We start from the raw sequence: 15,738 nt of genomic DNA, 5'->3' as shown, positions 1-15,738 counted from the left end.
ACATTGGAACAAGAAAAAACTCAGAGAAGAAAGCAGGCTAATCCTTTATGAAATTATGCATAAGCTTGTCTGACTAAGCATGGTTAGAGCCAAAGAGGCAGAAGAAAAGCAAACCAAAATGAGATGTTGAAAGATAATGAAACTGGGTCACTGTTCTACATTACTTGAAAGAGGTATGCAGATCTATCACCCCTGCACTATTCTGTGCCAGAGAAACAAAGTTGTCCACTAAAGTCAGAATAACACATATGTATAAATTATAAAGCAAACTTTTAGCACAGCAGAGTCACAAGGTAATTAGAATTGAGAACACTGAATAATATTTTAAGCACAAATAGTGCAATAGCCCACAAAGAAGATTATGTTCATCATCCCACTTCATGATCTGATCACGATCACTCCTCCACATAATTAGAGACTATGAGACTGGGGAATGGAAGTGCATCTACACAATATGCACACAGAATATTAAAGTTTGAATGTTACTGGAAATGTACTATAATTACAGAGATAGGCCAGTAGACAGTCAAGGTAATTTATCCTTAATTGTTAAATATAAATATAATTGCAATTGAGAATGGAGTCATATTGCTACACAGCAGGCTTCGGCTGTGGTTACAGTACAACAGTCTGTCGACTGAAGTCACTGTCTGAAGACATTTTCCGACAAAACTTCTGTCGACGGAGTGCAGCCACACACAAAAGCTAATTGGGAGAGTGCTCCCGTCTGTCAACAGAGTGGCTGGACTGCCTGGCTGCTCTCTCCACCAAACAGGCACCCAGAAGCACATCAGACAGGGCTTCCCATTGTTCTGGATGTCCTGTCTGTTGAGAGAAGCCCCCACCCCCTGCCTCCAAGCATCCACACAGCTTTTTTGTGAACATTCTCTGTTGACAGCAGCATTATGCCTCCTGACTGAGAAGCAGAATACTGCTGGCAGAAGTGCTGAGTTTGGCTGACAAACTATCAACAGAATGCATTTTATGTGTGGATGTTCTACCAGTTTTGTTGACAGAACTAGAATTTTGTCAGCAAAACTCGCTAATATACTGCAGCCTTCAAGAACCTTGCTGGTTAAGATGCCAGTTTGTTTTTGTAGATTTACCAGATACCAGATTATGTATATCAGGCTTTGGCTGGTCTTTATTTCCCTTTCTCCTCCTGGTAATTTAAGCTCCAGTTTAATAAGGCATGTAAGCTCATGCTTAAATTCATGCTTAAATCCCATGGAAGGTATTGGAACTTAAGCAAACATGTAAACCTGTGGAAGGATGTTTTTTGTTTGTTTGTTTTTTAATACACAAATGAATCTGTGTAAATCAAAAGGTAAACTTTTAGCACAGCAGAAGTCCTTATGTAGTTAGAATTTACAGCATGGAATAATATTTTAAACAAAGATGATTAGTAATTTAAACCATACAGGTTTTATTATCCATTTTGCCTCGGGATGATTTATTAAATGTTCTAGCAATAGTAGACTGGAAATGTTGGAAAGGTTATTTCAGGCAGAAGGCCTTTTTTGTGCTAGATCAAAGTAATTTACCTGGGATTGTTTACATAATTCAGCCTCCGCTGTGAAAGACACTAATTTCAGTGTTGGGCATAAAAGCAATAATTTCAGAGGCTAGTTTAAAAACCTACCCTGTAACAGTCTTTCTGCAGAAACAATCTAACCATTTCACATAACTTTGAATATTTTCTTTTAAAAGCCACGGCGGAAAAGTGTGTTTGAGTTCATACCAGGCCCACCAGTGGACTGGGATGAAGGAGGCAGTTGGCCCAGGCCCCTTTGAAGCACCATGGCAGTGCTGCTCCAGCTGTGCACAGTTCTGAGGGATATTTTTTTGTGGGGTCAGTGCCACCCGGATTGCTGGTATTCACTGCTCTTGGCTCCACTCCTTCTGCTCTTGGCCTGCCCCTTCTGCGGAGCAAAGGTGAGCCCCCTCCCATCTTGCCCCAGAGCCTACGGCAGCTATCAGCACTACCGGTTCCTACTCATTAATTTCACAAGATGGTAAGCACTAGAGAGAGTACATTTGCTTGTGGCCACTACCCCAAACCCACCATTTTGGGGCCAATGATCTAGATCACATTAGATGATGTCAACTTTATCTTGCACTGGAGGGCACCATGTGGATGGGTATATTAGATGATATTATGGAGTTCAGTCATTGTCTGACCCTGCCTTTCCCCATTTCTTTGATTTGGTGCAGGTGGAGCACTTAGAAGAGCTTCTGCAGGTCTTGGAATATCATGGAAATCCAGGTCTGCCTCCACATACCAACAAATGAGACTTTCTAGAAGAGGAAACAGCCTTCATTACTTCATATAAATATTAATAAGAGTATCAGCATCTTGCCCACGTTTCTAACTAAAGGCCAGATCTTGCACCCTTAGACAAGTAATCACAGTCATCTGAGAGGCAAACAGGAGGTTGTGCTAATAGAACATTTACTTTCAGTGCCTACACTGGGAGCTCTAAGGTGCTGTGAACTAGTAAGGTGACTGTTAACAAAGGATAATGAACTTGCTCAGGCTACAATTTGTGAGTGCAGTATGATTTAGTGATTGAGTAAGAACTGGATATCAGAGGATATAGGACCATGCTCGGAGCCTCACACTGAAGGGTGTTTTTTTAGAAAGTTGCCAAAACTCTAACTTAACTGGCTTACTTAGGAGCCTGAAACCTGTTTTCAGAGGTCTAAATCCTATTTTTAGGCACTGCTGCTATCCACAAAATTTCTGCTCACCTGCTGACTCACCCTACAGGCAGCTAAACTTACAGGTTTGCCATTGGATGTGCACTGCGGCCTCCCTAGAGGTTCTCAGTCACCTGTCTGCCCACATGAACATGTGCAGTGATGCTTCATCCTAGGCATCCGGACACCTATCTGCCACCTACACCTCAGAGTAATTCAGAAACAGGGGGTATTATCTGGTAGGTAGTTGGGCCCGTTAAGCAAGTTCACACAAAACAGGCTGTGTCTGCACTACAGAGCTTTGTTGACAGAAGGGGCCTTCTGTCGACATAACTCAGGGAGCATCTGCACACGTAAAGCATTCTGTTGACAGAGAAGACTCGGTTGCCAGGCAGCCCTCTCTGCAGAGCTGCCATTCCGCTTTCTGGAGGGCAGTGCAGTCTGTCAATTCTCTGTCAACAGAGCAAGTTGTGTGTCGATGCAATCTATTGACAGAGGTTCTGTCGATATTTCCTTGTTGACAGTAACTTCTGTCGACAGCTGCTTCTAGTGTAGACATAGCCTCAGAGCCTAATTACTGTTTACACAAAATCCTCTTTCTAAGGCAATGTAAAGGAGTAATTTATGCCCTAATGATGTAAAGTGTCTACGTGTAAATAAAACCCAAGTCCTCAGAAACTTACACACGGATCACCTGGGAGTGTAATGCACCTACTGCATATATTGCCTCTTTCCATGGTCCACTGACTGAGTGAAAGGTGGTCTAAATGGGGGTAGTTTACCCAGAGAAGGCAAGGAGTGAAGCGGTGAAGGAGAACAGCGGATAATGGTAGCCCAGTTAACCCTTTACTTTTCAGGTTACTTTCACCTTCCTTTTAGACTTGAACCAAATTTCTAGGTCTAAACATTCCTGAATTTGGAGAGAGGTTGGTTTACAAACCCCATATGGATAACATCGCCCACTTTGTAACTGCAGAGAATGGAGCAGACTTGCCTCAGTCCCTGTACTGCCCCTTGTCCCAGGCCACTCACTCCATCGCCCCTCCCTCTGTCACTTGCTCTACCCCATCCTTATTCACTCGTTTTCACTGGGGTGAGGCAGGGGGATGGGATTTATGGGGGTGAGGGGAGGGGGTGAGGGCTCCAGCTGGTGGTGCAAGCTCTGGAGCAGGGCTGACGAGTTTGGAGTGAACTGGGGGGCGGGCTCCAGGCTGGGGTAGGGATAAGTGATTTGGAATGCAGGGGGTGGCTCTGGGCTGGTGCTGAGGTGTTTGGAGAGTGGGAGGGGAGTTCAGGGCTGAGACAGGGCTTGGGGCGTGGGAGAGGGTTCGAGGTGCAGGTTCCAGGTGGTGCCGAACTCAGGTGGCCCCAGCTTTTCCCAGGGGTGGAGGATGTCCATGTGACTCCCAGGAAGTGGCAGTATTCCCTCCAACTCCTAGGTGGAAAGGCAGCCTGGGGGCTCCACCTGCTGCTTCCACCCATAGGCACTGCCTCTACCACCCCCATTGGTCCAAAACCATGCCATTGGGCACTGTGCAGCTGGCACTTGGAACAGCGCCTGCAGTTAGTGGCAGCATGTAGAGCCCCCGTGGTCACTGAGGAGCCAGAGGGACATGCCTCTGCTTTTCAAGAGCCATGCAGAACTGGGCAAGGAGCCTACTTGCCATGCTGTGGCCAACTGGACTTTTAGCATCCCTGTCAGCTGTGCTTACCAGAGCCATCAAGGTCCCTTTTTAACTGGGCAGCCCATTCAAAACAGAATACCTGGCAACCCTAGATATGGATCAGAATTTTTCAAAAGGCACCTCTAGCTATAGTGAGCTGCACCAAACCTCCCAGATCCAAATACTTTCAGATGTTTGTGGGTAGTGGGAGGGTTGGCAAAATACACATCTGGATCCAAATTCTACATCTTTGGCCTATCTCCACTTCAACCCTGGACAAGTTTGTCTTTCCAGCATTTGAATCAATTTCCAGTTGTGTGACTGTGCCCATCTGTATCAACTCTACTCCAGCTCCTTCCCCAAGTTTACAGCTTCCAGTTTCACATTTCTTTAAGTGAAAGTCATGCTTTATGTAGCCATATAAGGTTGGAGTCTACGACTTCACTTGTACGTTAAAGGTACTAACATATTTTCTATTAACAAAACTAAATTATCCTTTTTCCACTTTAACTGACAATGGAATATAGAATCAGTTAGGCTGTGGCTTCACTACATTCCCCTTTCAGTGGAGGAATGCAAATTAAGGAGATCAAAAATGCAAATAAAGTGCAGATTTACAAATCTAGTGCCTCATTTACATAACATCACACAATCTCATTTCAGGAAGAGACTTTTCCAAAAGCAAAAACAGCCATGTAGATGGGGTTCCTTTCGGGGAAAAAAAAACATTTTCAAAAGAACCCTTCTTCCTGAAACATATTAGGAAGAAGGGTTCTTTCAAAAAACTTTTTTTTCTTTTTCCTGAAGGAACCCTGTCTACATGGCTGTTTTTGTTTTCAGAAAAGTCTCTTTCTGAAATGAGAGTGCGTGAGATTATGCGAATGAGGTGTGAGATTTGTAAATCAGCACTGCATTTGCATGTTTTATGGATTTCATTTGCATTCCTCCTCTGAAAGCTGAATATAGTGTAGCCATAATCTTAGACACTTGGTATATCCTCTTTCTAAAACCAGTAGGTTATTCGTTTATGCAACATCTGAACACTGCACAGCTCAGAAAAAAACAAACAACTTCATTGAAATTGTAGGTGGCTCCTAACTGCTACAAACTTTACAATGGCTTTTATGTTTAAATACCATTTAGCAGCTGTTAAAGGGGCAGCACATATCTTTCCTTTGCTACTACAGAGTCTGAAACTGCCAAGAAAAGAATGCATGATGCATTAAATAATATTTAAATGTAGTCATTATTTTCTTGATTTCTTTTCCCTGGATAATGAAGGAAATCAGTTAACGTATTTCCATTTTTTCTTGTTTCCTTCTGACAATGTAAAGCACTAATTAAATTATCTCTACCATAAATTGACTTACAGGGATGACACATTTTGTACACAAGCAAGCAAAACACCTGACACATTTTACAGTGCCAGGTGCAGCTAAGAATGTTCAATACAGATTGTCATTGAAAGGTTCACAAACCCCCCAAAACTTGCAGTAATGTTTCATTATCAATTTTATTTCCTACCATACACCAAATGTACAGCACAGAACACAGTTTTGTTGCTTTGATGTAAGAAATATTAATTGTATGAAGAAACAGTATACAAACTACTTGAAATAAAAAAAAATGCATACATCATTGCTCTTTACAAAAGGTCTAATTTACATTATAGCTCATCAATGCAGTTTAACACAAAAAAGAAAAAACAAAAGAAAAACAAGATAAATCAGTGCACATTACAAAACACATCAAGTACAAAGGAAGCAAATAAATACGAACATATTTCACAAAACATCCTGAGCAAACAATCCAAACACACACAACTTAACCTGAAGCCATAGTAGTAAATCATAGTAATAAATATATAGGTTGGTCAGAGATTTTTAAAAATGTAAATTAAATAAAATATATAACAAATTTGTTAAAATATGTAATTAATTACATTTTAGTCTTTGTAATGAGTGAACTCATTTTGTATGCTCTTTTTTTAGCAAGTACAATAACTTTAATAGCAAATTTTTGTTTGGTGTCCTCCTATTTATATTAGACAGCACATATGGTAGCTTTTAAAAATCAATTTAAAAATAACCACAACTCCTAAGAACATACATCTTCTTCTGTCTAAACTAAGGTTAGAGGGTTGAAGACACCCTCAAGTGAAGAAGCAAGCCCCACCTAATGCAGAACACAGTGCATGAGTTGAATCACCTTTGAATATTACTTTTTGTGCAGGAACAGTAATAGTATAATTGTAAGTGTCAAGACTGTGAATGCTGTCATAGTCAGTCTAGATATAAATGAGGCTAATAAAAATAAACACTTTCATTGTAGCACAGAAAAATTAAACACACGCTAGATCAATGTATACATTTACACTGAGGCACATATGCACATGAGGTGTGTGTGCATACAAAAAAGGCAGTTTAGCTGGTTGTTTATACCTTTTCTTAAGAAAAATAAATATAAAAAAAACTTTTGAAACAGTGCTTAATTACTTACAATCCCTGAAATAGACATTGCCTCTGCTATAGCAACTACTAAACTCTGATTGATTCAGAAATCCAAAACACAGGCAAACTGAATAGAGACGTGCAGCCAAGTACTTTTGTACTTGTGCGCGTCTGCGTATGCCCGTATGTACTGTACTGTTTGGCACCCTACCTAAAGACTGGTAACCAATTCAATACCAACATTGTCTTTGTGCATAAGGAGGGGTTAAAACCAACCAGTGCATTGCTACCATTCAGGTTCAGAGAAAACCAATTACAGTGAGAGTGCAGTATTATTTTTCTCCAGGTTGCTACCTTCTCAGCTTCTCTCAGTTCCAACCAGTATGACAAAATGCCATTTCAGGGGAGATCTGCTGGATTAATTGGTATGTACAAAATCTTCAGTCTGGGATGCTTTTGTATCTTGCAAATACAAATGCATATTGATATTGGTCACTCATCTAACGTAGCAACATATTATACTAAAAAAGGACCAGTCATATCAAATCATCTCTTTTTTAAGGATGATTAGCTTCTCTCTCTGAACAAACTTGACAAAGAAAACTGCATTGTTAAAATAATTCTAAAGTTCTTTTGAAACATTTTAAATAATTGTTTGAGTAGGCTAAAACACACAGCCACGTCAAATACTTCACTGATTGCTATATTTCATTATTGCTACCAAATCTTTTCCAGCAATCTGTGCTTTTCAGAGCGCAGGTTCCCCACTAGTGGGAGCCATTTATCTTTTCATTCCTGGTTTCTTCACATCTCATGTTACGGCAAACTCATTTCTGATCCAAAGCCATTATAAAAAAGCAGAATGCGATGAAAATAAAACTAGAACAACAGTTCGGTTATTTGTTACTTTCATAGTATTTGTTTTCTTCCTGTACAAACCCAACAAGATATTTAATTTACAGTATAACTTTCAGTCTATTTAAAATCCCATTGGAAAATAAATTAATAAACACATTTGTAAAAATATGGCAGGCCGCAAAAATGCTGTTAAAAGATAAAAAAAACACAACTCTTTGATTAGAAATAAATAAAAAATATAAAAAATAGTTGCACACACTTTTTACATTCACTTTACAAAAACTGAGTGCAAAAGAAGGAAAAAAGGAATCATAATGAAATAAATACAATATATTAATTGAGTGCATTGCTGTTAATACAGATAGTCTGTTGTGTTTTCCATCATTTTTATGTCAGCTGGGAAAAAATTAGTGCAATGTTGCAATTGTAAATGCAGCACGGCAACCTACACGCCTTAGCAGTACATGAACCTCCTAACAGATCCATCTGGAGTTTACTGCTGTTAAGTAATTTCTGTTGCCCGGCAGCCTTCACATCCTACACATGGATGCCCTTCACTGCCTGTTTGATACTTTCCAGCAGAGCTTTGCATTCCGGGGAATAGTCCCGTTCCAGATTGCTGTACATGTCTGTGAGTGTATTTACATATGCTTCGAAGTTCTGCTCAGTGATTGGCCCCTAAATGAAAACAAAACATATTATGCTGACTTCAGAAGCCAAAATGAAGGCTCACCCCCCCACCCCAAAAAAAAATGTTAACAGACAATACGAAAAGTGACAAGAGCGACTGAGAGGGACAGAGAGGTCAGATGCATGGCAGACATTCGAGTTACCGAGTGCCTTGTTGGAGGTGAAGGGAGTTTAATATGTTGTGGGAGCCATGTGCTCTCCCTCTCAGGAGGGAATGTGAGGCATTTGCCCTTAGTGTTCCCTGCTGCTCTTTAATTCTGGGCAAAATCTGTGTGCCTTACTCAAGCATGTACTGCCCCAGACTATGCTGGGACTGGGTGTAAGTAAGGTGAGGATGATTTGGCTCTTAATGGGCACACACTGTTGTTGTCCCCAGAGGCCATTGCTGAATAAAAACTATGGCAGAGGTGGGTGGGGATGAAATGGGGTAAAGATCTTCTGAGCAAACTTTTCGGTCTGTGTTTTATGAATAAAATGGGGAGTGTCCGGGTGTGCAGAAAGTGGAGGAAGACTGGTAGACAAGAGAATGGACTCACATACTGAGCCAAATCCGACAGCAAATACTTAACCAGGTACCTAACTCAAACCCAGAGAGTGGTTCCAAAGACTTCAGTTAGGAGTATTAAGCACTTCCTGAATCAAGCTCTCAAACCAAACTTTTATTGGCTTCAGTGAAGAGATTTGGCCAGTTCCCAGCCAAATTACAGCGCAGTATCAGTAAATTCCTTGCAGGTTTGCAGCTTTACGACTAGACAGCCAAATACATACAGAAATCGATGGGTGCTGTTAGAGACTTAACTGAAAAAGACTCTAACCGCTCATCTGAACTGTAGCAGCAACTGAAAGGACTCGTCACCTTACAGGAGACCCTCACTTCTTCAAGATGAAGGCCTACTCTACCATGCTATGTTGCAGAAGGATAGTTGTGTTAGTCTGTATCTGCAAAAACAAGGAGGAATCCTGTGGCACCATAAAGTCCACCAGATATGTCCATGCATCTGACAGTCATTTTACTTAAGAAAGCTTATAGCTAGATAAATCTGTGGTTCTTTTTCAGCACTGGTTCAGCTGCATTGGTGCTAAGAACTCTTTTAGTTGGAATTTAGACATTACAACATTGTATCATGAAAACCTATTGAGAGAAGATACGTGTTGTCCACATTGTTGGCTGGTTCCATTGCCATGAGGAGTGAAGACATCTGAGCCCTGTCAACAGTTGCAGCTATACCAGTTTTTCTACCATCGTAGTAAAAAACAAATTGATACAAAATTTTCTAGTGTGGATCAAAACCCACAACCAGATTTTTGGATGTGGCTGCATTGAACTTGGTGAGGAACTTGGTGGGAGGATAGAGAAAAATGGCTTTCTGCTCCCCCCATCTTCCCTGATCCTAAAGGCTGAACCAGCACTTAGCATACCTTAGAGCAACCTACGGGCTGCTGTAACTGGGACAGTTCCATAGGAATCCTTCTACAAGTCTGGGATTACTGAAGTGCAGTGAACAGGGATCTCAAGAAATATTTTTTGTGCCTGGTGTCCAGAGCACAGAGCCACCAAAAGATTCTCCCATGTTATCAGGGAAGATCCCAGCTGTGGACATCTGCTCACTGACATTTAGAATGCAACAAAGAAATTCATTGGACATAAGATATAGGAAGGACATTAGAGAGCATCAACTACATTTACAGCCAGTCTGACCTACGCAGAAATTCAAGGTACCATAGGGTATCCATATCTCATTACCAACCCTGAGATACACAGTATAATATGATTCAAAATAAAGTAAATTTTATACAGGGTAGGATTGCATTCCTGGTGGGTAAAGCAGGACAGTATGTGAATATAGCTCCTTCCTATCTGGCTTTTGTCACACTGCTGTTTTGAAGGAGAATACACACCTGACCCCATGAATCTTTACAGAGATCCCTTGGGAAACTTATGCAAAGATTAATTCTTGCACAGATAAAGGGTGTCCCATGTTACTGCAGTGCCCAGACCCGCTAATGGAGGGGCAGGAGGGCAAGAGGGGAGTTGCCCCTGGGCCCAGCATTTCAAAGGGGCCTAGAGCTCCAGCCACTGCCGCTTTGGCAGGCCTGGGGGCTGGAGCTCTGGACCTCTTTGAAGTACTGCAGCAGTGTGGCTCCCTCCCTCTGCACATGGGTATGATAAGACAGGGGACAGCACCATGGTTCGGGCAGCATTGACGGCACAATGCCTTAGGCTGCGCCCCTTCCAGGGGGTGGAGTCAGGTCCCCCTCTCCTTTGCCCCGAGGTCCATGGCAGCTGTTGGTGCCGTTGGCAGTGCCTCAGTCTGGGAGACTTTCCCATACCTGATGGCCTAGTGCACAGGACAGTGTGACTCCTTCAGGCTAGGACTAGCATAAAATACTTGACTCACATATAATTTTGTTTTGCACCCTCTTACACCAAGACAGAGTTTGGGCTCCACCAACTCTGAATATTTAAAACGTTGGAAGCAAGTAATAGTGCAAACTCATGCACTTACTGTGTTATGCTTGGACAGAGGGAGAGTAATGAAGCAGGAGAAATAGCTTGAACCCCAGAAGGCTGTCCTCTGTGAGGTGGAATGGAACCCACGTCGGTGATGCACTGTGTGATTACTCTGGCCAAACCTGTAGGCAAACACCCTCAAAGAAGTGGCAGCGTTTTTAACTGCAGACTTACCATTTGTGGAAGCTGAATGTCGGCGAGGCTGGTGATGAGGGCTTGGCTTAGGCCAGCTAATTCTTTCAGCAGGCTCTCGTTATTCTGCTCTATAAGCTTGTTCTCTTCTTCTATTGTTTTCAGATTGCTCTCCATAGATGTGATCTACAATTACATACATAACAAGATCCTTGGCAGCATTATGAATGGAGACGGAACCCAAAATGAAGGGCTTCCCTTGGAAGAGGGAGCACAAGACGGTGAAAGTTGTCACTTCAGATCTGAACCTTAGCTACGTTTTTATAAGGGCCGCACATAACCTGGCTACAAGATACTCACAATAGGCAGGGCTTTTTTTTACGGCCGAATGCAGCACCTTTTTGCCAGGTTCCATTTTTAAGAGGCACTGCCACTTCTCTGCGTCCGGCTCCCCGCTTGCAGGGGGAAAACAGGACTCAATTGGACGGGTTTAACGGCCAGCCATACTGTTAAACCAAGTACATTGAGTCCTGGTCTTTCAGTGCTCAGGTCAGGGATCTGCTCCTGCAGCTGTACGTGGGGGGAGCCGTGCAGCCGGGGAAGCAGTAGGAACACCTGGAGCTCCTTGTGGAAGGTAAGTCCTGGGTTGGGGGGCCAGTTGGGGAGGGTTTAGCCTGGTGGTGGTGTGGGGCATTGGGAAGGAGGTGAGGGGTTAAGCCTGGGGTGGATTCAGGCTGTTGGGGGGCAGGTCTGTGTTGAGCTGGGGCCACAAGGCTGTGTGGGTGGTTGAGCTGGGGGAGGTGGTGGGTTGAACTGGGGCTGGGGGGGCTGGGGCCATGTGGGGGGTGGCTGAGCTGTGGCAGGAGGGGGTTTAGCTGGGGCCATGTGGTCACATGGGGGGTTGAGCCAGCGTGGGATGGGGCTGGGACTGTGCAGTTGCACAGTGGGTTGAGCCTGGACAGGGGGCTAGGGTTGAGATGGGGCCATGTGGCCATGTGGGGGATTGAGCTGGGGTGGTGAGGGGTTGAACCAGGGATGTGCAGCCATGCAGGCAGTTGAGCCAGGGTCATGAAGCTACACAGAGGGTTGAGCTGGAAGTAGGGCGGGTTGAGCAGGGCTATGGGGCTATAAGGGGGCAGTTGGTGGCTGTGGGGATGTTGAGCTGGGGGGACCAAAGGGGGCGGTTTGGGGCTGTGGGTCGAGGTTAAGCCTGGGGGAGCAGTTTGGGGCTTGAGTTCTGCCACCTTTTTGTGTAGAAAAAAGGCACTGATCTCAGGAATGTACCACATTTATGTTGTTTCACAAGGAAAACTTGTGCGAAGGAACCTGTAGACTGTGGCCCTGCTGAGTGAGGAGTGTTTTGTGCTGGGAAGATGAGTCCAGAAATAGATTAGAGACATCAGGCCTCAAGCTGCTGGAAGGGTCAGTATCTAGCTAGTGATGCAGATTGTGGCCCCAGGATTGGTGGGAAGGAAAAAGAAGAAAGCTGATGTTTACGTTGCTCTTCTTTTCTCACAGCCTCCCTGCTGATGGACTATAATAGCAGCAACACCGGTGTTAGTTTTGCTGCAGCTTTCCTGTCCTCCCAATGGGTGGAGGTGAGCGTTCTGAACTGGCTGGGATTAGAAATAGGGCAAGGAATGGAGACAGTAAGAAATGAAATATACTGGGGAGGAAGTTGATAAGTTCTATATGGTATAAATATGATTGCACAGTTGAGCTCTGCACAGTCAGATGAAAATACAAGTTTTTAGGAGCCAAGACTGAAAACAACCTGGATTTAGCAACATAATGTACTTTTTGTGGAGAATCAGTAACAAGAATGAACTTGGAATGTCCACATTTATGAAAGTTCACATGCAAAAACCTGTGCTGAAAAACTGAAGCTAGAAACGTTGGGTGCTGACTCTCCCTTACAGTAATGTATATCTGTGCAAAGTGGGCGATTTGGTGCCATTACCACAATTGCAGATGACTCCCTAAGGAGCAGGGCAGTGAAGAAATAGGTCCATTTATATCTAAAGGTGTTCACTGTTCCTAAGGGGGTTTCATCAACTCTGCAAAGTGTATTAATTTTTGCATCTGGAATCTCTCTTAGACAGGCCTTGGCTACCCTAGCCCCTGCCTTTCCAAAGGGGGATGCTAATGAGCCCCTTCAGAAGAAGCTAATGAGGCGCTGCCATGAATATGCCCTGCCTCATTAGAATAACGGTGGCTGTGCGTGTTTCAAAAGCACCACTTTCGAAACGCACGCGGCTCATGTAGGCTGGGGCCTTTCCAAAGGATCTCTGGATTCTGAAAGCTCCTTATTCCCATTTGGTTTTGGAAAGAAGGGGCTTTCAAAATCTGGGCGGTGGGGTGGGAGCGGTCCTTTTGAAAAGCCCCTGTCTACGCGGGCAGCATGCGTTTCGAAAGCGGCACTTTTGAAACGCATGTGGCCACCATTACGCTAATGAGGTGCTGCATATTCATGGAAGCACCTCATTAGCATCTGCTGAAGTGGCTCATTAGCATCCCCCTTTCAAAAGGCAGGGGCTAGTGTAGCCATGGCCACTGTGACCAAATAAACTCCTTGGGCTGTGGTGGCATAAATTCAAAGATTCACGGCTCAGAACACATGGTTACCTAGCCTGCCCCTCTGTATAGCACAGGTCAGTGAACTTCCCTACATGTTTCCTGCTTGAATTAAAGTGTTTCTTTAGGAGAACTTCCAACCTTAACTGAAAATTTGTCACCATCCTAGCTGCAGACCTACTCTACTCTGCCAGGACTGGGAGGCTGTGTCTAGATTAGAGCAAGGTGTCAACGGAAGTTTTTGTCAGAAGATATTCTGTGACAAAACTTCTGTTGACAGATTGCGGCCAGACAACAAAGCAGATCGAAAGACCGATCTGCTCTGTTGAGAGTGCGGCCAGACTGTCTGGTCACTCTACCAGCAAAGCGGCCACCCAGAAACACAGCAGACAGGGTCACAGGTCACCAGTGTCTTCTGAGAGCCCTGGCAAGAAACTCCCTTAAAGGGCCTCCCCCCCACAACACACAGACACCTGTTCCCACCTATACAGCAGGCGTGCCTACCTCCTCAAGGGACAGCACAGCCAGAGCAGGGCTTCGACTGTTTCTGGAAGACACAGCTCATTACAGGGAGCTATGGTACCAGAGCCTGAGCACCTGCTGCACCTCCTGATGGCTGTCCTTCTCTTCCCCATGGAGTGGGGGGTCTGAGACCCCCTTCGAGGACCTCTACATGGCTGCAGGACAGTCACACTTGTGCTCACCCCCTGCTCCCTGGTGCACAGGTGGATTTGAAGGCACTGCACCAGTTCCGACTGGTGGGACTGGCTGCTCATGGGACAGTGGGATGACCAGCAGTGGCTCCAGAACAGATATCTGTAGAAGGACATTTTTCTGGAGCTCTGAGCCTGGCTTGTCCCCGCTCTCTGGAGACAGGACACCTGGTTGCTGCTCACCTTCTTCCTGGATAAGCGTGTCACAGTCGCCCTCTGGAAACTTGCCACACCTGACAGCTACCACTCACTGGACAAGAAGTTCAGCATGGAGAAGTCCACCATTGGGGCCCTCCTTATGGAGGTCAGCATGCTCAGGCGTGTGTGTGTGTGTCCTGTACAAGGGGAACCTTTGGGACATGAAGTTGGGAGTGCTGGGGGTGTGGTGGAGGGGAAAGCCCCATCCCTGGGGGACTGTCATCTCATTCTTGCACAACCTGGTGACTGGGTGGGTGGTATCAGGGGAGCAACAGCAGGGGCATGTGACCCCCTCAGAGTCCAGGGACTCCCTCCCCCAGTTCATGATGTGTGTTCTGCCCCCTCCCTCTGCAGGTTGTGACAGCCATTAAAACACTCCTGCTGCAGGGAGTCATCCTTATGGACACAGTTGTGGCTGCATTCATTGTCCTGGGGTTCCTGAACTGTGTCAGACTCTCAGTGGGACCCACATTGCAATCTGTGCTCCTGAGCATAGCACAGCCAAGCACACCAACCACAAGGGATACTTTTTGATGGTGCTGCAGGCCCAGGTTGACCTCTGTGGACAGTTCACAGACATTTACACTGGGATGTCGGGCTGGGCACACGGTGCCCCTGTGTTCCTCAACTCTAGCCTGTGCCGGAGAATGGAGGCTGGCACCTCTGGACTTGATGATCTCCCAAGGTTCCTTCCAGTTCCATCAGATGTGTATCTCCATATATTATTATTATTATTATTATTTGTCCCCTGCTGCGAACTGGCAGTTGGGGATGTGCAGATTCCACACTGTGTCGGGGGGACGTAGCCTACCCCCTCATCCTGTGGCTCATGAAGTCTTACACTGACCAGCTGGACCCGAGCCAGGACTCTTCAATGTTCACATCTACTGGGCCAGGATACAGGCCAAGTGAACCTTTGGCTGCCTCAGGGCATACTTTATGTGCCTGCTCACCCACCTTGATGCGGAGGGGGGGAGTACAACATCCTCCAAGTTGTGATGGTTTGTTGTGCCCCGTACAACATTGTGGAGGGGAAGGGAGAAGCCATCCTCCCAGGGTGCAGGGTGACTACTGAGTGCAAGGGGCATGCAGATGAAGAGCCAAATGTAGCTCCGATCTGCCAGACACACTGGGACAGGTTGCAGATCTGGGAGACCCTACAGGAGAGTATCTCCCAAGGACCCCAGTAACCCTCCCCAGGCCCACTTTCAGTGGGGGCCTCAGGCCCACAGCTCTACACCACCCCC

At 45.0% G+C, this 15,738-nt stretch overlaps 1 protein-coding gene across 4 annotated transcripts in view; it reads right to left on the bottom strand.

The window, feature by feature from the left end:
- Positions 1-8,209: 8,209 nt before the first annotated feature.
- Positions 8,210-15,738, bottom strand: part of ST18 (ST18 C2H2C-type zinc finger transcription factor) — a 75,260-nt gene continuing 67,731 nt past the window's right edge. For all 4 annotated transcript variants that reach the window (XM_074985800.1, XM_074985799.1, XM_074985801.1 and 1 more), the window contains 2 exons: positions 11,049-11,192; positions 8,210-8,350 (listed from right to left, as the gene is read on the bottom strand). In XM_074985800.1, coding sequence (XP_074841901.1) covers positions 8,210-8,350; positions 11,049-11,192 — 285 coding nt within the window. The remainder of the gene's footprint in view (positions 8,351-11,048; positions 11,193-15,738) is intronic.

This window comes from Carettochelys insculpta, chromosome 2, assembly GCF_033958435.1.
Source record: "Carettochelys insculpta isolate YL-2023 chromosome 2, ASM3395843v1, whole genome shotgun sequence".
Classification (NCBI taxonomy): domain Eukaryota; kingdom Metazoa; phylum Chordata; order Testudines; family Carettochelyidae; genus Carettochelys; species Carettochelys insculpta.
This window is presented reverse-complemented; position numbering and strand designations above follow the sequence as displayed.